Raw genomic sequence first — 22,172 nt, 5'->3', positions numbered from 1 at the left:
TATGTTCAGAGTCTCAGAAGATAAAGAGGATAAAGAACATGTTTTACATCACAGCAGTCCTGTCGTACATGTTGTATTCTTGTCAGACTGGTTCTGATAATTGTAGTCACTGCCTCGTGTCTTTCTGATTTTGACTGGACAAGCTTTTGTGCTTTCTAGAGCTAGTAAACCTTCAGGTGTCTGTATGCTAAATATAAAAGCCATCACCTAGCTTAACTGAAAGACACAACTCCCCTATGTTCATTGACCAAACAGCTGAGATATTACATCATTGTTAGTGAGCTCTAGAGTTGCTTTGAGGTGGATTTATTTACTTTAGTACGCCAGGCTAGCTGTTTCCTTTGCAGTATTGCTGCCAAGCTAGGCTAACTGACTGCTCAAATTAGCCTCATATTCAGTGTCCAGACTTGACGGTGGTATGCAAGAGAGTCAACAAGTTTGTATTCTGAAAGTAAGATTGTTTGTTAGTTAAGGTCTTGGGGTTTTTGGTGTCACACTTCATTAACAAAACTGAAAAACATTGCTGTGCTAATAGCTGTTAACTAAAGCAGAGAGTTTGCCCGAAGCTCAATCTGGGTTTCCCTGATAAGGGTTTTTATCTTGATGTCCCGTAGTTTGTCACATTCAAAGTCTCAAAAACTACTACATTATTTTTGGACAAACTATAGGCTACTTGGATACACAAGGGAATAAAGATTTTCCTAAAATGTTGAGGGGTGGCATTGTTTAGCATTTATAAACAGAGTGTTATGCTAATATTTTAAAGGCTATAAAGAATCATAAACCTGCACCATAAACTTGAATGACCTCGAAAGCTGCAGCAATGGATAGCTTGAAGCAATGCTAACAAATTACGGTGATGAATCAGTGTAATGGATAAACTATAATTAAATGTCAGCATATTTAACACAAACACAACTGGTCTCAGATACCTCTGGTAAAACTTTAATTAAACTGAAAGATTGATGCCTTTGGTACTCTGTTTTAATGTTTTTTTTTTTTTTTTTTTAAACTAAGTTCATTGTTAATTCCTATGAGATGCTGTTAAAGGCCTTAGGTGCCGACGCAGAAGTTGTTCTGTTCAAGTTGATTTTGTTTCTGAAACTTGTATTGGCTCATTCTTCTAAGAGGATATTTAATCACAGTTTCACTCCTTTTCTCATGCGCAGGAGAACCACTGTCGCAGGATTAAGATCCTGGGCGATTGTTACTACTGTGTGTCCGGCCTGACCCAACCCAAGACTGACCACGCCCACTGCTGTGTAGAGATGGGTCTGGACATGATTGACACCATAACGTGAGTGTTCAGTTTTTTATGAAGGAGGATTCTTGATTAAGATCTTGCAGTACTTTATAATAGTAACATTGTATAGTATGACGTCATCACTGTAAATGGATGGCAATAATAGTTAACTGTCCGTCCATTCAACTCTCTGACTCTGAAGCCAAAGTACCCCCTTGCGACAGGTACTAACATCTTAGTCAGACTCTAAGTCAGTGTCCGTGCAATGGAGATCGACTGGTGGAGCCATGGTGTGGATGTTTCATCCCTTTAACTCCAAAATGTAACTTACTGATAAACAGCGAAGATCACTCAGCTTTCTTAAGAGACTGTTGTGTTCGTTTTGGAGCAGACACTATCAGTTACAGAAAGTTCAATGACTCTAGCGTTTGTTTCCTTTTCTCTCGCTGTGACTCCTCTACTCTGCTGGTCCGATGCACACTGTGCACACTCCCTATATAAGGCATCGAGAACTTCACTCAACAGAAGTGTCGGGGGTTACGTCAGTATAATAAGAACTAACTATAATGACAAAAACCATATGTGAGATTAATGTATTTTTTGTGTATTACAGTTATAGTCTGACTCATGTCCTGTCCGTTAACATGGAGGAGGAGAAGCTTAGAGACTATATTGCATCCTGTAGTAGAGGGAGCTCAGATGTTTTGTTTTCTATTTTAGGGAAAGTGTCATGTCGCCAAGGTTTCAATACATTCTATGGTTCAATAGAATTTGCTTTGTTAATGGATTTTGTAGAAATTGAATCATTTTTCTAAAATCTAACTCAACAGTCTATTTCAGTGAGTTCATGTTGAGAGATTTCAATAGGGAAAACCACAGCCTTATTGTTACCCATGTGGGCTGTGGGTGAATTCTAACACTGAACATTTGAGCAAGCAGGGCTGCAGTTGGCAGAGGGAAAAGGCTCTATTGGAGAGAGAAAATAAGGGATTTTATTGAGCTTGAAAGAGCCTGTTTTCCCCTCACATCACTTATATAGTTTGGAAGGCAGAGGGTGAGGGATGGAGATGCAGCAGAGGATTAAATCAGAAAAATGTCATGACTTGACTGAAAGTCTGTTAATTAGATCACACTTTCTCCTCATCACCGATTAAATAGAAACGCTCAAACAAAGCAGTCCTTTTGTTCTTTGTTCTATTTTGGTGTGTTCGAGCAAGCTGTTTGTTTTCTCTCCACTTCTTGACAGATAGAATCTTACAAGGAATGATTCTTGCTTCAGATTTTACGTCGTTCTTAATTTAGGATGTGCATGTCACATGAACTGACCTTGATTAAGAATGAAGTTTGCTTTAATTAAAATGTTGTTGTATAGCAGAGCTGTTAGATTGAACACTGATGACTTCCTTTAGAGCCCATAATGGAAACTAAAATACTTTTTAAATTCATTAGGGGCTATGCTCATAAAAGGTGCATCTACAGGTATCAGACATGATGGTTAATCAAAAACTAAAAATATTTATATCGAAGTTTATCTAAACTTTAATGACACTGGGTTTAAGTTGGGTGTGTTTAAACTCAGATAATCTAGATGATCAAGCAAAATTAAATCTTCTACGCCCTCACAGTCTTGAGAAATGGTCTAGCAACAATTACAAAGCTTCAGTGAGGAGTTTTTAATTAGTAATGAAAACTGAAAAAAATTACCGAAGCATCTATATGATCTGCAGAAGCAAACGAGACCATCAGTAACAACATGGATTATTACTTTATTGTTATGTTCAATAGAGCCTGACCGATTAATCGCTGATAATGACAACCAATATTTGCTTATCTAGTGACTCTCCGTATCGGCTAATTTTATCACAGATATACGCAGAACTAGATTTATTTACCTGTCAAATACGATTTCATTTGAGTTTTGTTGTATTACACTAGCAGTTCTCTTTCTGGCTGTCAACAGCATAATGAGCTATATGAATTAAATCAAGCATTATCGCTCTCCAGAGTGTCAAGCGGAGATGCATGTACATGTGCAGCTACTCTCCAATTGAGTGACCATCTATCTTTTACAGTGAGTGTTTGATCCACATATGCAATACATGTATAAATCTTTTTTTTCTCCCCGATATCGATATCAGTATTGGCCCCAAAAATTTCATAGCGGTCGGGCAATCATTTTCAATGCCTGAAACAGTTACCGCAAGGTAGGTGTAGGACAAAGAAGAGCTTAAACGTGTGCTGCCAAAACAGACTTTTTACATTTTCGCCCGCAGAGATTCTCGATGAGTGAAATGTTTGACTGTTAAAAGACAGCAGGATGAGATTTTTTTGGGGGAAAAATCAATACTCACACATGTACATGACAAAATAAGCAAAGAGATAAATGGCACTCCTTTGTCCACAGGGGGCACCCATACTGACACAATGTTGCCCACAGGAGATGTAATGTTTTATTTAAACCATGTTTGTAATAGTTCTGAACATGTGTCAAAAGATTTTGCTCAGATCTTTGTGAACACTTCAACACTGATATCAAATATGCATTTTTAATATTTCAAGGTGAAATCCCAGAGGCATAGAGATTTATCTATTTCAACAACCAATGATAAAAGCAGTTGTTTTACATGCTCTCCTTTAAGTATTTATAAAACATAAAAGGTCGAACTCTTAGCTGCTTTGCTTACATAAAGTATAAACTTCAGCGTAGAAAAGTCTGTTCACCAGTGAGTCATAGATATGCTAATCTTATAACAGCACAGTGCTCATGTACATGAAATAAACACAACAAACATGTGCCCTAATAAAGCAAGTAAAGCATCTTGAAAGGCACTCTTAATGTCTTTGTGTTACATTTTAATGCATTGTTGTTTCTGTGCTACCTCATGATGCTCTGCCTCATTATAGATTCACTGCAGATATAGATTTGATATGATCTCTTTACCTCACTCTGACATGTGTTGTGCCCCTGCAGGTCAGTAGCCGAGGCCACAGAAGTCAACCTGAATATGCGTGTGGGCTTGCACACAGGTCGGGTGCTGTGTGGAGTGCTGGGCCTCAGGAAATGGCAGTATGATGTGTGGTCCAATGATGTGACCTTAGCCAATGTGATGGAGGCTGGAGGACTTCCAGGGTCAGTACTAGGTTTATTACATGAATAACAGCCTGAGCGGGATAGGAACACAAATCTTAGTCTTCTTTCATTGTGGTGTTCTAGAAAGAAAAAAACATTTTTAATGATTATTATATGATCTACATTGATGGTTGAAATCTAACTGTACACTATGGTATTAAATTATGGGTGTTTTAAAACAGACATCAACCGTTTGGTGGAATTTCAGATTTCTGACCTTATTTTTACAACCTTCTGCAAAACTTAACTTCAGATGCCCTGCTCTGACCGTCCTGTCTCCACAAAATGACATTAATGTACGACAAATATATATAGTATATATATATCATACATCTTAAGGAAACCAAAATGTTAATAGAATAATGTAACTAGCACGTTGCAAAAATGTCGATACAGAACATGTCAGTATATTATTTAGTAGTGTTGTAGTACTCAAAATCGGTCTTGGTCTCATGACCACTTTTTGAAGGTCTTGGTCTTGTCTCAGAATTGAAAGTATTTTATTTCGGTCTTGTCTCGGACTGGGTAGACTCCAGATTTTAAATCAAAACCGGTCAAGACCACCACCGATTTTTTCCACGTCTTCACTGTGATTAGAAAGAAAACGCCCCTTTCTAACAGAACAAATAACTTCAATTTATTAATAATTTCATTTATTTCCCCCCATGACGGCTGCAACCGTCCCGATGTTATAGTCTAAGTGAGTGACAGGCCCAATGCACACAAGATGAAGATTTCTTAATTATATTTATGGTCTTGATCTTGTTCTTGACGAGGTCTCAATCCCTAAATGTTGTGGTCTTGTCTCTATTATTATTATTATTATTATTATTATTATTATTATTATTAATAATAATAATAATAATAATAATAATAATAATAATAATAATAATAATAATCTTGCAATACACTATCCACACTTACAGTAGGACCTGTAGCATAATACAACGTTTTATGGTTATGTTTCATACAGAGCAATTTAGCAGCGACTTTTTGAGACTCGACTTTAAAAAAAATAAAAATCCAAACGATAACACAATCAGTTAAGTTGTATCTTAATTTCTAAGTGGAGTCCAAAGATTTTCCTTTCAAACGTTATGAGAAAAAAAAAAGTAATATTGCTCACTGTTTTCCTCAGGAAAGTCCACATCACCAGATCTACGTTGGAGTGCCTAAATGGAGATTATGAGGTGGAACCTGGAAATGGACATGAAAGGAACGCCTTCCTCCAAAAACATGAAATTGAAACCTTCTTTATAGTGCCATCTCACCGAAGGAAGGTACCGTATTGTAATTCTGCTCTGAGTAATGTGTGCTTAACATACTGAATATTTCTTTGAGCTGTAAGCAAGGGAAGATGACTAAGATGACAGCATCAGCTTTATCCTCAGACGACACTTTTTGTTTAAACTTGGTCTCATTTGGTCCTCTTCTTACCTAGACGGTGCAGTAAACACATAATGACTGCAGGCTGCATGCTCATTTGTATTAAGTTCAACTACTTTTCCTTGTGATTCAGAGTAGACTCAGTTCTAAATACAACAGGATTATTCTGTGTTTTCTCTACCATGCAGATACAATAATATAATTGACTTTAGCATCCAGCGTCATATGAAGGAGCTCTCACGCATATTTTACAGAGCTGATCTCTCTTCCAGCCCTTAATGGATTGGGACTGGGGCTGTAGAGACTACAGAAAACCAAAAAAAACAGCCCAAGGCATCCATCATCTCAAATCTGCACAGTTCAACAAACTTACAGAGATATACGTGTGTGTCAATGATTGCACATAAACACGCACATCTTTAACCGATGTTGCAGCCGGAGAGGGAATTTCAGTCTTGTGTTTGCTCTCGTCTCCTCTCCTCTCCTCTCCTCTCTTCTCCTCTCTTCTTCTCTCCTCTCCTCTCCTCTCCTCTCCTCTCCTCTCCTCTCCTCTCCTCTCCTCTCCTTCTCCTTCTCCTCTCCTCTCCTCTCCTCTCCTTCTCCTTCTCCTCTCCTCTCCTCTCCTTCTCCTTCTCCTCTCCTCTCCTCTCCTCTCCCTCTAGAAGCAGGTTTTAGGTTATGCAATACAAAGCTTGTGCATAGGAATCCTTATGTGAACCTGTAACATCCCAGTTGCGTGTTTTATTTTCCCTTTGATATACGGGAGACTTTGCTAATCCGCTTAATAGTGCTGTTGGTTAGGCTTCATCAAAGACATGGCACACAGATAGATACTTCCTCACTAAGCTGTGTTAGATAGGCTTCTGCTCACTCTTGCTTTTGTGTCGTTAATTACTCCTGCACAGGGACACATTGCCAATTTTGTGTATCAAACAAACGTATGTTTCCCACTAAAAATGACCCCTCCTCATACTCTTTTATACTTGTTAAGTGTTTTTGAAATAGCTGATATAAAGGACAATCAGGGCCTAACCCACCTTATATGAACCTCTTTCTAGTTAAACACTAGAGCCTGATAATAATGATTGCATGCATGTGTGTCTGTGTGCATGAGCATGTGTGCACATACATACTGTCCAATGCCTGTGCATGATTTACCTTTACATAATACATATAGCTGTGTGGGGTATCATGACTAAATCCTTGTTCCCGTTTCTTATCTGGTGACAGATATTCCCAGGATTGATTCTTTCGGATATAAAGCCCGCCAAAAAGATGAAGTTCAAAACTGTGTGCTACTTACTAGTGCAGCTTATGCACTGCAGGAAGATGTTCAAGGCTGAGATTCCCTTCTCCAATGTCATGAACTGCGAGGACGGTGATAAGGTATAAACTCTCAGTGTCTGTGTTGACGTCTTCTGTGTTTGTCTGTGCTATGATTTGTGTTAATATAGAGGCAAAGAGGTGCACCCTCTGAATGTGTAAAACGTTGTTGTTTAAAAGTTCTAGATTTCCAATTGCCCCTGAATGTGACCTTCATTTTAAGCCAATTTTTTCATTCTCTTAAAGTCGGTGTTTCATTACAGCATTATATGATAATGATAATTAAATTAGTGGCGTAAGTTGAGTATTTCAGGTCATGCCTCAGCTCTCTGCTTTAGGATTTTACAAACCAAAGCAAAAGTCCCCAAACTTTTAAGAACATGTAGCACTTTGTTCCAAATTAAAATGAAGAGTAAACACACGTTTTAATAATTGGAATAACATTATTGTGGTGAGTTGAATAGGCCTGTTTTTGGCAGTGTTTTAGACTTCAGGTGTGAGTGCAGCAACCATATGTCACATTGTCAGAGCCCATGTTGTAACTTACCTTTTGACTATTTTTTAACCTTATTGTCATTTAAAGAATTAATGAATTAGCTTTATCCAGATCCAAATGCATTAGGTCTACAATAATGTGACTAGTTCATGTGATGTTGGGTGTAGCCTGGCATCATTTTTACATAACTGTAATGTAATATTAGTCATACTTTTTAATCATTCTGAAATAATTCCCATTAAATGAAATTCTTTTGGTTTTTAGGGGAAAGACTTGGGCCATTAAGAGTGCGAGTAGATGTAATTCCAGCTGTAGCGTTCCACTAACTGAAGCTCACATATCACCAAAGTTACACATACCACAGTTTAAGAATCACTGTGCTAAAGCTTTAAATAACATCGTTCCAACAGGATCGTCCAAGGGGTCCTCTGAAAACATCATGTGGATTCCTTCATGGTTCAGTAGCTTTACAAATGTGAACTCTTGGGCGGTAGATTTACCATGTGTAAGAGATGTGTCTTTTCGTATAGCTGTAACACAAATTAGGTTTTTCTCACCTCATTGAACATTACACAATGCTCTCATGCATTACATGGAAATCAGAACTATCAATATCCCCCATATAGTAATCCCTCTGTAGTGTAGTTAACACAGATTGTGTTTTCTTTTGATGTTTTGTTGCACATAAAAACTTTTTCTGTGCTACAAATTAGCTGAATTAGCAAACCACAGTTTAGTTGAAATAATTCATAATTCCAGGCTTCAAAATGCTTCACAAACTTGCTCTTTAAATTTAACATTTATTTAGGTATAGATATAAAGCTTTCACAAGGTGTATTCATTTATAGTAAGAAGATAGAGGTAGTGACAATAAGTGATGATCATATTAGCTGTAATGACCTCAGACTGGTGCTCTATCACACACACACACACACACACCCACACCCACACACCCACACACACACACACACACACACACACACACACACACACACACACACACACACACACATACAGTATTCCCCTCACATCCATATACTATACTGTCAGTGACACAGCGGTCTGGCTACATGTCAATATATCAATATGTCAATATATATATATTTTTTATTAGTATGGAGGTTGGACTCATGATGCTACATATTGTGGATCTTTTCTGATACTGTATGATAGTGTCTGCCCTTGAATCTATATATATATATATATATATATATATATATATATATATATAACACCTTTGATGATAGCATCCTCCCATTGTAGACAGTAGTCAGATTAGTATAAAATGGACAAATGAAAAAGTAGGGACAGCTTAAGTTATACACACATTTTACACTGAGTAGTTATTTCACATTCAGGCCACACACACTTGAATTGTGTGAAATGGCATATGCATTCAAGGCACGGAGGGGGAGTGATATGAAGGACCAGGGTTGAATGAATAGGATTTTCAGTGCAGCAGACATAGCTGAATGATTGGTCCTGTGCTGCTCGGAGCAAAATATGAAACGTATGGAGAAGTGGGCCTCTGCAGGAGGAGAAATTTGATTGAAGGACAAACAGGAAACACTGGAGGGAGTAAATAAGAAAAGATGAAGCAAGGGTGTGAGGAAGAAGGTAAGGATGAACAGAAATGAAACATGAAAGAAGGACAAAATCAAGGAAGAAAAGCAGGGAGCAGTGTAAAATATACAGGAGCAGGAATGGAAGGGGCGACATATCGGAACAAAGATAGAAACAAGGGATCATAAAGGAGAACATTTTGAGGCATTTAAGTGAAAAGAACGTGCTGTTTTGTAGTGGAGTATATACTGTAGTAGCAAGACAAAATATAAGTAAGAAAGATCCTACAGAAGCTAAGAAGGTTAGAAAGAAAAAGGATGGGTGTACAGAAGCGAGGGAGGAGGAACGAAAGAAAGAATATGTGGATTTTAAATATGAAAAGAAAAATACACAGACACTGAGCTGAGCAATATGGAGCAAAAATCATAGCTCAGTATTTCTTTAGCTGAATGGTGATACACAATACATCACAATATTTAACCTGTAAAGCAATAAAACAAAACAAAGTCAGTTCTAAGTCAAATCCACATGGGCCACATTCCAAATGTCACTCAGGTACTTTTATGAACAGCCTGCTGCACAATGTGAACATGTACATGAAAAATAACTTAAAAAAACATTTGTGAAATATTAATAATATTATTAAATAAACATGCTTACTCAGTAAAATAAAATACAATTTTATAAATGTTTAAATTTGCTCAGAGAGAGAGAGAGTGAGAGAGAACACAGTGAAGAGAGGACAGACAGGGAGAGGAAAAATAGGCGGATTAGCTGCTGTTCGTGAGGAACGTATGATGTTTTTTTGACCATGTTTTGTCCTTTATCTCGTTTGAAAATATAGCAATATTTCTTAAAAACTCTATATTTTTCCCAGCCCTAACCGAAACAGAGAGGAGATCGAAGTAAGGCAGGTAATAAGAATGAAAATACAGAAGTTTGGAAGAAAACAAGAAAGAGTAACTCAAAGCATAGAAGGAAATAAGGATGAATATAAGAAAGCACTGAATCATGAATGACATGAAGTAGGCTGTTCAAAAACAGAAACAAATGAAGCAGAGATCAAAAAGACAAACATTTAGAAGTTGGGAAGATAATAAAGAAGCATGTGGGAAGCAGATAAGGAAAGAAATAGTTGAGAAAGCATCAGGAAGCATGGCATGCTGTAGGATCAACATAATGAAAAACAAATGGGAGCAGGGTACGCAAAAATACATTAAAGCACAAAAGGTTGTAAGGAAGAATGTGTAGATGTTGGTTATGAAAAAGGAAGTTAAGATTAACATCAAATAAACAAGGAGGGTAGTAAAGAAAAGAAATATGGAAGCAAGGGGGAAAATGAAGGGAGGAAGCGGGAATAATTAACGGTAAGGAAGGACATTAATATAGAAGAAAGAAAAGGAGGAAATGCAGCAAGTAAACATTCATGTCATGTAATGAACTCATGAACACTTTTCCTCCCTTACTCTGCCACTGAGCTTAACAATTCATCCAGAATGCTCTCTTATATGGACAGACATACGCACACACACACACACACACAAACACACACACACACACACACACACACACATACACACGTACTCTGCCATGTCTCTGGCTTTGCTCCAGTGGCCAATGTTTTGCATAGCTGCTCATTTCGGCTGCTGTAGACACTCAGACTCAGCGGGGTGCGTTCAGTAATGAAGTTAAGTGTGAAGGCAATGGCCTGATTTGGAAGTATAATAAGCTGTTGTTCACTCTTATCCAACCCTGTCCCTAATATGATAACACTCCAATGGTATAGAGAGAATACAGGAAACTGAATTTTAGCCTGTTAATCACACTATTGTTTCTAGAGTTCTTTCTTTTCAATGTCTTTTCTTGTTTTTATCCCCCCTAGCGGAGAGCGATGCGAACAGCTCCACAGAAGCTGAGGAACCGTACCAACACAAACCAGGCTAACTTGATCCAGAGCAGCCCGAGAACCCGGGTCAACCGCTACATCGGCCGGCTGATCGAGGCCCGTCAGACCGAGTCGGACACGGCAGACCTCAACTTCCTCACACTCATGTACAAGTGCTCTGAGCGCGAGCAGAGGGTAGGGGTAACATACTTAATATGCACAGTGAAATGAACTGTCCTATTATGTCACTCACTTGTATCTGCTCTCTGTTTGTACACAGTACCACCAGGTTCCTGATGAGTACTTCACCAGTGCAGTGGTGCTCTCTCTAATCCTAGCTGCCTTGTTTGGCCTTGTCTATCTTCTCATCATACCACAGTATGCTCAGCAAATTCTCTTGTTTTCCCCCTTTCTCTCTCTCTCTCTCTCTCTGTCTCTCTCTCTCTCTGTCTCTCTCTCTCTCTCTCTGTCTCTCTCTCTCTCTCTCTCTGTCTCGTTGTCTCTCTGTCCCTCTCTCTCTCTCTTCCTGTATCTCTTTTATTGACTCTTTTGAGATTCAGTCTGCTTAACTAACCGTTTCAATCTTCCTCTCTCTCTCTCTCTTTCTACTCAGGGGCACAGTGGTACTTGTTCTTCTCGTCTTCTGCATCTGTTTCCTAGTAGCTTGTATAATGTACCTGCATATAACTAAATTACAGGTAAATACGGCTGCTTTCTTATCCTAACCCTACTGAATACAGGACTTTACTTTTCTCTCAAACCTCTAATTTCAACATTTATCAGTCCTGTGTGAGTTGGTAAGTGTACCCTTCTCGCTTATTCTTTACCCTGCTATGATTCTTGGCGGACTAAAATATAACATGTAAATGCACTATAAAAAGCCATGTAATGACCATTCCCTTTTTTTTTAAATTAGTTGCAATATTACTTTAAAGCCCCTTTGCAGTATTTCAACTTGGATAGCTAGCTCACTTATTTTCAGCTTTTGTTGAGTCTTATGGTTTTCATCAATTCTCCTGATGACATTAAGCTCCCTCTCCTCTCTTTCTTCTTTTTACACACCTTACTTGCCTCGTGATATCTCAGTATCTGGCTGCACAACATTTTCATCATTTTTCTCACAAACTATTTTTAACAGCTACTTACACTTTTTGTCCTGTTATAATCTTCTTGGTACAAGCACATATACTACACACACACAATGTTGGCATGCTTTACATTCCCATCTAATGTTCATTTTCTCTCAGTGTTTTCCAGGGTGCCTGACTATTCAGATCCGCACTGCTCTCTGCATTCTCATAGTGCTCTTAATCTACGCTGTGGCCCAGGCCTGTGTGGTAAGTGGAATAGGTGATAGTTAAATAACAGCCTTCCAAAACACTGCACTTTACTGGCCAACCTGTGAAGGATTAGAATGTTAAACAAGGAAATCAAAAGTATGGTAAACAACAAATGCCAGTTGAGAGAGAACATGGTTGCTGTCAGTCATATGTGCTGCATTTCAGCCTCTTGTGGCTGAAATGAATATCACAACAACAAACTCTTTTTAAAAAAGAGCCCTGAAACACTACCTACTTGGCTTAATGTAAAAGATAACTAAACTCGGTTGATGTCGTTCAAGAGATTTAAACCTTTGTCAGAAAAGAAGCCTCGCAAAAAAAGAGGTGAAACGTCTTTAAGAACGTTTACCAAGTCCAGTTTATTTGAATAACCACGACCCAAATGACTGAGAACATTCACAGACATTTCTGAAACTGTGATAATTCTCCTCACCTTTTTTCACGGACAAAAAAAAAAATTATAATAGTTAAGACACTTCTGCTTTTCACCTAATAAAACTACCTTTCCATCCATATCACAGGTGAAAACGGTAACAAAGAAAGATTACCTCAGCAACCTTTCTTTAACCAGTTCAAATATATTTTTCCATACAGGGTGATTAGAGAAATTATCTTACAAAACTCTTTTGCCAACTTGGCCAAACTTTTATAACCCCCACCTTTTTCACTGATGAAGAAAAAATAATAAACATGGATAATGTTGCGAAACCTTTTTGCCCCCCTTTCCAAGATCAAAACCGCAGGAGAAAGGGTTGAAAATGGATCACTAGTTCTTTCTTTTTTTGTAAAAGTACCACTGAAAAATTCCTCTTAAGTATCCGGCTATCTTCATGACCATTTATCTTCTTGTTTCGCCTCTGTCAGGTGGGCTGTATGCCCTGGTTGTGGGGTAGTGCCAATACCAACAGTTCCATCATCATCATCGATGCGGACGGCGGCGCCAACCACACCATGGCAGAGCTGCCTTGTGACGGTGCCCGATACGCCTTTCTGTCTTGTGTGGTGGGAACACTTACCCTGGCACTTTTCCTGCGGGTCTCCTGGCTGCCAAAGATGGCGCTAATGCTGCTTCTGGGGGTGCTGTACATCACCGTGCTGGAACTCAGTGGCTTTCGCAAGACAGCAGGGTGAGGGTTCACGCCGCACTACAGAAACAGTCATGCAAAGCACTTCTTTTGCATATTTTTTTTATTTCTGTCCCTGACATACATACATGTATGACAACAGCAAACATCTTATCAGAGCTTAAAGTAAGAGTCCCCTGATCTACTTATGATTGTGCATCATTCGAGTAGCAGAGGCGAAGTGTTTGGCTGTGAATGTCCAGAAAAAGGTTTCTGTGTTTGTTTTAGAGAGAGCAGATAACCAGGAGTTTGGGAGAACATTTACTGTACATGTACTGAGATAAATGTGAGTGGAGGAGTCTTTTGCTTGTCTGCAGCCCACATGCTCTTTCATTTTCCATCCTTTCAGGGCAGCACATGTGCTCATTAGTTCCAAATCAGAAGCCTGAAAGGACACTGTGGGCTGGATGACAGTAGCTGTACAGAGGGGCCCAGCCAATTTCATTGGAGCTCTGAAAATAAACGTGTCCCTGAAAAGTGGTTATGTTGAATTTCTTACAATTATTCAGAGAAAGAATTGTAACTGAAAAACATACTTTGTTGAGATGCACATAATGCATCAGTCAATAATATAATTTTGAATTGTTGAAAATTTCGTTAGTACAATTTTGTGTTGATGTTCCCTATGAAAAAAATATATACATTTTTAATTATTTCTTAAAACTATACTTAAAAATACTCTCTGCACTGTGGGGGGTCCATTCAACTTCTCATGTGTAGTTTTGTGTGTGGTCCAGTCCAGTGCTGACGTGTGTGTTGGTCTCTTCCACAGTGGGGAGTCCTCCCACATCTGGGGCTATGAGCCCATCCTGTCTCTGTTGCTCTTTGTCAGTGCCCTGGCCCTCCACTCCAGGCAACTTGACCTCAAACTACGCTTGGACTTCCTTTGGGCTGTGCAGGTCAGGAAGTGTGTGTATCAGTGTGTCTGTGACAGAGATTTAAATCTAATGATCAAAACACAAGTTTAAAACAGAACAAACAAAGTAGACAAAGTGTACTGTATGAATGGTGACATTTGATCTTTGAAACAAGTAAACTGTTGAGTTATGTTCAGTGGATTTGTACATTTTTGCTGTCTTTTTTTCGGTAAATATGATGGTAAAAGGCTTCATTTAGATTTATGTCTTTTGGCACAACTATAGGGCATAGTGGGACTGAAAGTGTTGTGCAATTTGTGAATTTGAAGCACTTGCTGCTTGTTAAACTCCAAGTCCATACAGAATGCAAATACAGGCCATGTAGGAAGGCTTGTGAAGTTTTATACTGACCCCAAGTGGTGAAAATGTTCAATTTAAGGCTGCATCTGTTTATTTGCTCTTTGCTTCATTTGCTGACAGGCCGAAGAGGAAAGAGACGGCATGGAGAAAGTCAAGCTGGACAATCGGAGGATTCTCTTCAATCTTCTGCCCGCACACGTGGCTCAACACTTCCTGTTGTCAAACCCCAGGAACATGGTGAGCCTCGCTAATAGACACGCAGACAGACAGACAGACAAACAGGTAGATAAACAGGCAGAAAACCAAAAATAACGTCTGAGTAAGTCATCAAAGGACCTGAATTATCCCTTTTCTGTGCTCTTTCTTTTTCTATTAGGATCTCTACTATCAATCATACGCACAGGTGGGTGTGCTGTTCGCCTCGATCCCTAACTTCAATGATTTCTACATCGAGCTGGATGGTAACAACATGGGAGTGGAGTGCCTCAGACTTCTGAATGAGATCATCGCTGACTTTGATGAGGTGGGTTTGTTTTTTTTTTCTGCTGACTTTCAACATTAACTTCTTGGAGGTTTGTTGCTTTGTGTGTTTATTTGAATGTAAATGGTTTGCAGCTCATGGATAAGGAATGCTACAAAGACATAGAGAAAATCAAAACCATTGGAAGTACATACATGGCAGCAGTGGGCCTTGTCCCGACCATTGGTACCAAGGTGACATGACCCTTGTTTTTCTGTTAGCACATGTATGAATACATAGCTCGTTGCAATGAAGATAATATGAAGGATCATTTTAAACAGATTCTAACTGATTGGTGACCGTATCCCCTTTAGGCCAAAAAATCAGTTTATGACCATTTGAGCACAATAGCGGACTACGCCATCGAGATGTTTGATGTTTTGGATGAAATCAACTACCAGTCATACAATGAGTTTGTTTTGAGAGTGGGTGAGTGTAAACTTGTAATCCTACTATGATACAACTACAAATGAGAGGGTTTTGTATTTATTTAACATTTTCCTTTGTTTGTGTAGGTATCAATGTTGGTCCAGTGGTCGCAGGGGTGATTGGCGCAAGGCGACCTCAGTATGACATCTGGGGGAACACAGTTAATGTGGCCAGCAGGATGGACAGTACTGGAGTACCAGGGAAGATACAGGTATCCAACACACTTTGCAATATTAATCTAAAGACACTTTTCAGATGAGGTTAATTTGATTTACTGACATAGGAAAACAACTATATATATATATACTTCAGTTGTAAAGGTTGCATTAGCTTATAAGTTGGTCAAGTCCTGAGCTGACCCTTTTCAGTGAAGTTCACTCAAAACTTTTAGTTTTAACTTTCAAAAATGTAGTTGAACTTGACTACACGGGTAACCTGCTGTGTTTGACCCTTTGGAAATCTCCTGTTTGCTTTGGCACTGAAATAGGCCCTTCAGCAGAGTGTCCAATCTGCAATATCTATTCATTGTTTCATAACAGAGACGAGTAGTGGAACATGGCCCAGTACCTCAAGTTTGACATTTTTTGATGCAAAAATTGTGTAGTTTTTTTTTACTGTGAAGCATGATGCCATATTGACACCCATACAATATAATTTCATACAGAAGACCAAGTGATTCAAAGGATTTTAATTTGATGTTTGATTGAGCTTTGTTGAACCCTGATGAAGAGTTCAATATTTTCCAACATAGATTATGTCAATAATGAATATATTTCTTTGTTGTTTGATACAGGTGACTGAAGAGGTCTATCGCCTACTAAATACCAACTACGACCTGGTGTGCCGTGGCAAAGTGAGTGTCAAGGGTAAAGGTGAGATGCTGACCTACTTCCTGGAGGGGAAGGTTCAGGGCGTGGGCACTGTAACCACTTCCTCAGTGGTGCGTTCCGCCAGCCTGGCGCGTCGGATCCATTCCTGTGGCAAGACTAGTGTCCCGACCAAACTGGGGAGCGTCTCCTCATCCGCTAGCCTTGCTGCTTATGCCAGCATGGGCAGCAACATGCAGATTAACGCTGCCAACAGCAGCAACAGCCAAGCGACATGCCTTCCTTCATCCTGCGTGCCCGCAGTGGGTGAGGAGGACGAGGAAGAGGACGTAGAGGTTACAGGGATTGAGATTGGGGCTGTTGCAGATGTGTCAGTGTAAAAAAGGACAAGACCAAAAAAATTTAAGGAAGAAAGGAAAGAAATCCCTGGTCTGAGGCCTAGAGGAGACAGGGCTGTCCCGGTTCTCCTTTAAATCCTAGCCACTGGTACCAACCAGGACATGCTCGTTCAGGATATGAATATTCTGAGAAATAACATGATGATGCAGACAATCATAGCAGCTCTAAGGAGTGTTTAACTGTGTGAGGGAAAAGGTGAGAAGAAGAAAGACACCCGGAATCAAGAGTCATCTTTTTAACATCTTTTTTCCAGATGATGCAGTTTGTGGTGTTCCTGGGTTCCCACAGATCCAGGTTTACAGTAATGTGCATCTTTGTTTTATAGAACATGCTCCATGTACAAGGGGGTTTGGGAAATTAATATCCAGAAAAAGACTGATCTTGCTATTGCTTTTGCACTGTCTTTCTGAATATGCCAAGGAAACATTGCATTATCTACAGAAGAAATTGTGTTTTTATTTTGTTGGTGTATGTAAGCATGCATGCGTGTATTTGTGAGTGGGTGTAAGCATGTGTGGTCAATTCTGAATTGTAACGAAAACAGCACAAAGTCCTTTTTTTAAATTCTTGGAGCTCATTGGATGAAACTGGCTTTTTATGACATATTTACATTCAATAGTGCATGACTTTTGAATTGTTGACAGCCATAGTTACAGTACTCCTGTTGAAATAAAACCAAAGTATTGAGCTTTCATTAGATCTTTAGTGTTACAGCTTATGTTGCCTCATCACACAACACAGCGAGAGAGAGAGAGAGAGAAAATGTTGCAGTATTCTTGGACACATTTTGTACGTGGGACGTCTTCAAACAACTTTAAAAGTGACTTTTTAACAGAGAGAAATGTACCTGAACTGCAATTATTCATGAGGGTTTAATTTAATATTGCATTAAAGGCTGATGAATGGAGCAAAGGAAGGTGTTTAGTCCTCAAAGTATTTCTAGTTGTAGTGCTGCTATGAAATAAATTAAAGCCAAACTGGATTAGTGACAAAGTATGATTAACATTGCATAAAGGACTAATACACCCTTATGTAGGTGCAAACATACATGTGGAAATCCAGGAACGCATACATCAACAGAGAGGAAATCACATACAGGCACAAACAATAAGCACACAGCTTCTACAAATGCACAATGTAGTCCTTTAGCCAATGCCTTTCAAATGCTCCATGTACATTGACACATCTCTTGAGGCAACAGAAGCTTTGGTGCATCATCCAGCTATACTGTCGTCTTGCAGACATTTATCACTATACTCCAGCTTCTTTGATAAACTCGAGCTTCATTTTGGGAATTCCTCATAAAATGTAAGCTTTGGCACGTCTCTTTCCTCAAATACAGTTTCAGAAATGTGAGGCGCTTCAGATATCTTTATAGCCTGTATCTTTAGCATCATAGAACTTTCACTTTATCTGCAAAAGTGTAATTTCATCATGTTTCAAGTTTTTGCCTTATTAAATAAGCTTACAGTGATTGCAACCTGCCTTTTTAGATATATACACTTTGATATGCAGAGCATACCTTTTTGTAAATAGCCAAAAACTGCAAACTATGTTGTATCTTGTACAGTGTAAAGTTGGTTTATTTGAATATTTTGTAATAAAGACAATATTGGTGTATAAAATAACAAATGAGTAAGGCTGTAAATATCGGTATAAATGTGTAGCTGCTGACACACAAAACACATAGGTGTTAAGGATTGTGGACTAGGATGAAATGGTAAATGGTGATGTTTGTTGATTTTTATGTATGAGAACTATGAGGCCACCAAACATCAATATGTGCATGTAGCATATCAAATGTTAAATGGATAACACATACATCTTTATGGGCAGTCTTCTGTGTTAGTTCTCCACTTAAAAATGGAATCAATCACATTTTATTTCATGGCTCTTAAAGTTAACAGTTTCACTTTGCATGGAAACAAATATATAGGAAAATGTCTCTCAGTGTACTCCCATAGCCAGATGAATGTTACCATGTCCCAAACACTGAGTGGGAACCAAATTTGTTTAGCCAGTGTTAGTGTACACATGGTTGCAGGTTCACTCAGTGCAACAGTTAAGTCAACAAACATTGTGCTTGCACCTTTTTTTTTTTTTTTAGGACAGTAAAGCTGTGGAAGTAATTTAATTAAGAATGAAATAGTTTTGAATAACTTGAAATCAGATGTAATTTCATTTTGAAGTGTGTAAAAAAACTTAAATAGTGCAGCTGTTGTTACAGTTTCACCTTTGTGGTCAAGTTGCCTTACTCCCAGCTACAGTTGACATTAAGCAATAAAGGGAATCTAAGGTGAACACACACAACTCCCACATCATGTCACAAGGGCTAAACAGGCTCAGATGAGTAAATTAAATTCTGACATTTGATTTGACATCTAATTTGATTTTAGAGACCCCAAAGTACTAAGCCCTTTTCTTTTAACTTACATAATGCCGTGGTCACTTTGCTGAGTATTTCTCCTCATGACAAGTAAACTGAACTTTATATCTTAAGTTGGTGACTCATTAAAATAATTTGTTACTAATAAAAAAACAACAATAAGTACAAGTACATTACACTTATTTGATTCAATAGATCATTTTTCTCTGGTTACATTGCCTTCTTCTTCTCCTCTTGTGTCAAAAATGATATCCACCTCCACCTGTCATCTCTGTGTAGTTCAGCTTTAACACCTGATTTCAATGATCAACTAATTAAAGCCTGACACTGCAGGATATTTACATGACATGAAAGCTAGGTCATTAGCCAGCTAAATGGACATTCAGAAGCAAACGGTAAGTAAAAATCGACTTTTGGCTCATGCAGATGCTATCTTTAGTCATTAATAAAAACGTCTGTTCAAATCTCTTAAATTGTGGCAACTCTGTTCTTTGTGTAAAGAACATGATGGAACAAAGGCGACATCTGGAGACCATGCAGGAAGAGACCGAGCCAGAGGAGGAAATCGAGAGAGGCGAAACAGGAGAAGAGAAAGAATATGTTCAAATAAAAGAAGGTATGGAGACTCAGGAGGTAACGGAAGAAGACCAGAGTGAAGAAGATGAACAAGCTGTTTATATTAGGGCCCTGAGACCTAGGCGACTACCTCATTCCCTCAGCAATTCAGAGAGTTATTTAGAAAAGCCATCTACCAGCAATCTTCAGGAGGAAATGGAGCATTTCACCGAGTCCAATCCAAGCACAACTTCAGTGGATTTATTTAATGATTCTACCAAACCTAGGCAGGCAAGATTAAGAAATGAAGAGAGGTCCAGTAGTGGTGAGCTGAGTATAAAGGTAAGACATTTTTGATTATTCAACATTATATATTAGACAACAAACAATACAAATGGGGGGAAAAGATAATGCTCTTTTGATTTATGGTCTCTAAGATCAATTGGCAAAAACACAGACATCAAGTTTTTGCAGCACCTAAACCGTCTGCTCGGAAGAAGACAGGGCGCAAAAGGACAAGGAAAGCTTCTCAAAAAGTGGGTGTTTGTTTTAAGCCATCATTTCCTTTTTACTTGAATAATACAGGTTATATTGTAGTTTTTTTTTTTCCTCATAAAAGTCCTTAATAATATCTCCAAGCAGGAGCCCTTTCCTCAGTGGCTGGTTAACTTGATGGTAAACATCGAAGAGGCAACAGCACACCAGCTGGTGGTTGAGTAATGCTCATCACAAGGTGAGCGCGAAACATGTTGGGCACGGTGATCAATGACCTCTTTGTGGAGCACCGAATGTAGAACAATCTCTTGACGGATTATCATGGTTGGCACTGCCAGGGATTAAAGTCCATGTACAACGTGAAAGCCACAGTTTCTCGTTTTTGGTTATCCACAAATAAACAATATAAGAACAAGATATGTACAATTGAAAGGCAATTCAGGGGCATGTGTTTGCACTTTATTAACCTTGACATACATCAGGCATGTAATTAATAAATCACTAGCACTAGCACTAGTATTCATGAAAAATCCAGTTCCTCCCAACACCTTGAACATGAACCCTTTGACCTTTCTTAGTGGGTGTTCTTTGATTTGAATGCAGTGTACAGTATTATTTCAGAGGCCAAAGCTTTCTCTTCAAACAACATCACATAGGTACACACCACGCACAGATAGTAGTTTATTGAACTTTAGGAGGGCAATGGGTAAGGGGTTATGTTTGAGGTTTTTCATTTACAGTCAGGTTTTGGTTATGATTTTTATTTTATTTTTTTGAAGTTTTTGGAAATTGAGCTGTGAAAATATAAACAAGAATAAAGCTCTTGAAAAACTTTATGAACACAGACTTGATATCTATATCTGTCCTAGGATACCATCGCCATGGAGATAAAACTTAAGGCATTCTTAAACACATGTTTAAAATGTATTTTCCATTGATTTAAGAAATATACAATATTATATTTATATATAAGTAATTGCTTCTCATTACTAATTAAGTGATACTATAAGCTGTGTAAAATGGAATCAATAAAGCTAAGTTTACCTCAAACATGCACTAGTTCTTTCAGAATATATATTCCACAATTTAAATACTCCTGAACCTATCAATTTATATCAGTTTTTCTGTATGCTGAATGTTGTAAATTTAGTTTCTCACAGTTCAAACCATCTTCTCACCACCACCATATAGCACCCAAATTAGTCTCATACTATTTGTTCATCGTGATCTATTTTAAATTATATTCTTCGATATCCATTCTCTGCTTAAAAGCAAAAACAAACAACAGTTACAAAAGGAAGAGCTTGGAGTCATATGGAGTACATTGCATGAGTGGTGTTATTGTGTAAATAGTAAGTGGAGGTATTTGGCAGACATACATATAGTTATACTACATAATACTACACTAATGAAACAACCATTTACTACTGTCTTTCTCCACACAAACATGTTATGATTCAGCCAGAGGGATCCATAATGCTAGGGTTATGCAATGCTAAAGGCGAATGATCTCGTTTATCTGTCTGCCTGATAAGAGGAACAAACAGGGTTTAAGTTAGAAAACAATCTGTTGACATAACTTAACAAAATAACAATCAGAGGTATTGAATCACCGGTCATTAAATCATGGCCTATAACTATATGGATTATTACTTATTCTAGGTGTTATCTATTACCACCTAATTGACACAGTTCTTCCAAAAGCAGCATCCATGTAATTGTTTTCATAACCTTATGTAAAGACAGAGATCAGTAAATTGGTTGTTCAAAAACAGGGTTGTTTTGATGTTCAATCACTTTATGTTCCAAAGTCAATATTGACAACAGACCTTGTGAAACTGGATCTACGCACGT

The 22,172-nt window shown here is 38.4% G+C and overlaps 1 protein-coding gene and 1 long non-coding RNA gene across 3 annotated transcripts in view; both read left to right on the top strand.

The window, feature by feature from the left end:
• Window positions 1-18,514, top strand: part of LOC109985061 (adenylate cyclase type 1-like) — a 42,620-nt gene extending 24,106 nt beyond the window's left edge. Inside the window, exons 5-20 of one of the 2 annotated variants that reach the window (XM_065954098.1) lie at window positions 1,170-1,297; window positions 4,215-4,373; window positions 5,512-5,653; window positions 6,990-7,145; window positions 11,024-11,221; window positions 11,307-11,404; window positions 11,640-11,724; window positions 12,274-12,363; window positions 13,231-13,493; window positions 14,263-14,389; window positions 14,828-14,989; window positions 15,084-15,230; window positions 15,323-15,421; window positions 15,542-15,656; window positions 15,743-15,867; window positions 16,450-18,514. In XM_065954098.1, the coding sequence (XP_065810170.1) occupies window positions 1,170-1,297; window positions 4,215-4,373; window positions 5,512-5,653; window positions 6,990-7,145; window positions 11,024-11,221; window positions 11,307-11,404; window positions 11,640-11,724; window positions 12,274-12,363; window positions 13,231-13,493; window positions 14,263-14,389; window positions 14,828-14,989; window positions 15,084-15,230; window positions 15,323-15,421; window positions 15,542-15,656; window positions 15,743-15,867; window positions 16,450-16,863 (2,508 nt within the window). In that variant the 3' untranslated portion in view covers window positions 16,864-18,514. The remainder of the gene's footprint in view (window positions 1-1,169; window positions 1,298-4,214; window positions 4,374-5,511; window positions 5,654-6,989; window positions 7,146-11,023; window positions 11,222-11,306; window positions 11,405-11,639; window positions 11,725-12,273; window positions 12,364-13,230; window positions 13,494-14,262; window positions 14,390-14,827; window positions 14,990-15,083; window positions 15,231-15,322; window positions 15,422-15,541; window positions 15,657-15,742; window positions 15,868-16,449) is intronic. The other variant, XM_020635291.3, reaches the window with a different exon arrangement.
• Window positions 18,515-19,587: 1,073 nt separating this feature from the next.
• On the top strand, window positions 19,588-20,683 carry LOC136178892 (uncharacterized). Its single transcript, XR_010666194.1, has 4 exons — window positions 19,588-19,663; window positions 19,770-20,165; window positions 20,261-20,359; window positions 20,466-20,683. It is a non-coding gene; the product is annotated as an uncharacterized lncRNA (long non-coding RNA).
• The last annotated feature ends 1,489 nt before the right edge of the window (window positions 20,684-22,172 follow it).

Source organism: Labrus bergylta, chromosome 4 (assembly GCF_963930695.1).
Source record: "Labrus bergylta chromosome 4, fLabBer1.1, whole genome shotgun sequence".
NCBI lineage: Eukaryota > Metazoa > Chordata > Actinopteri > Labriformes > Labridae > Labrus > Labrus bergylta.
This window is presented reverse-complemented; position numbering and strand designations above follow the sequence as displayed.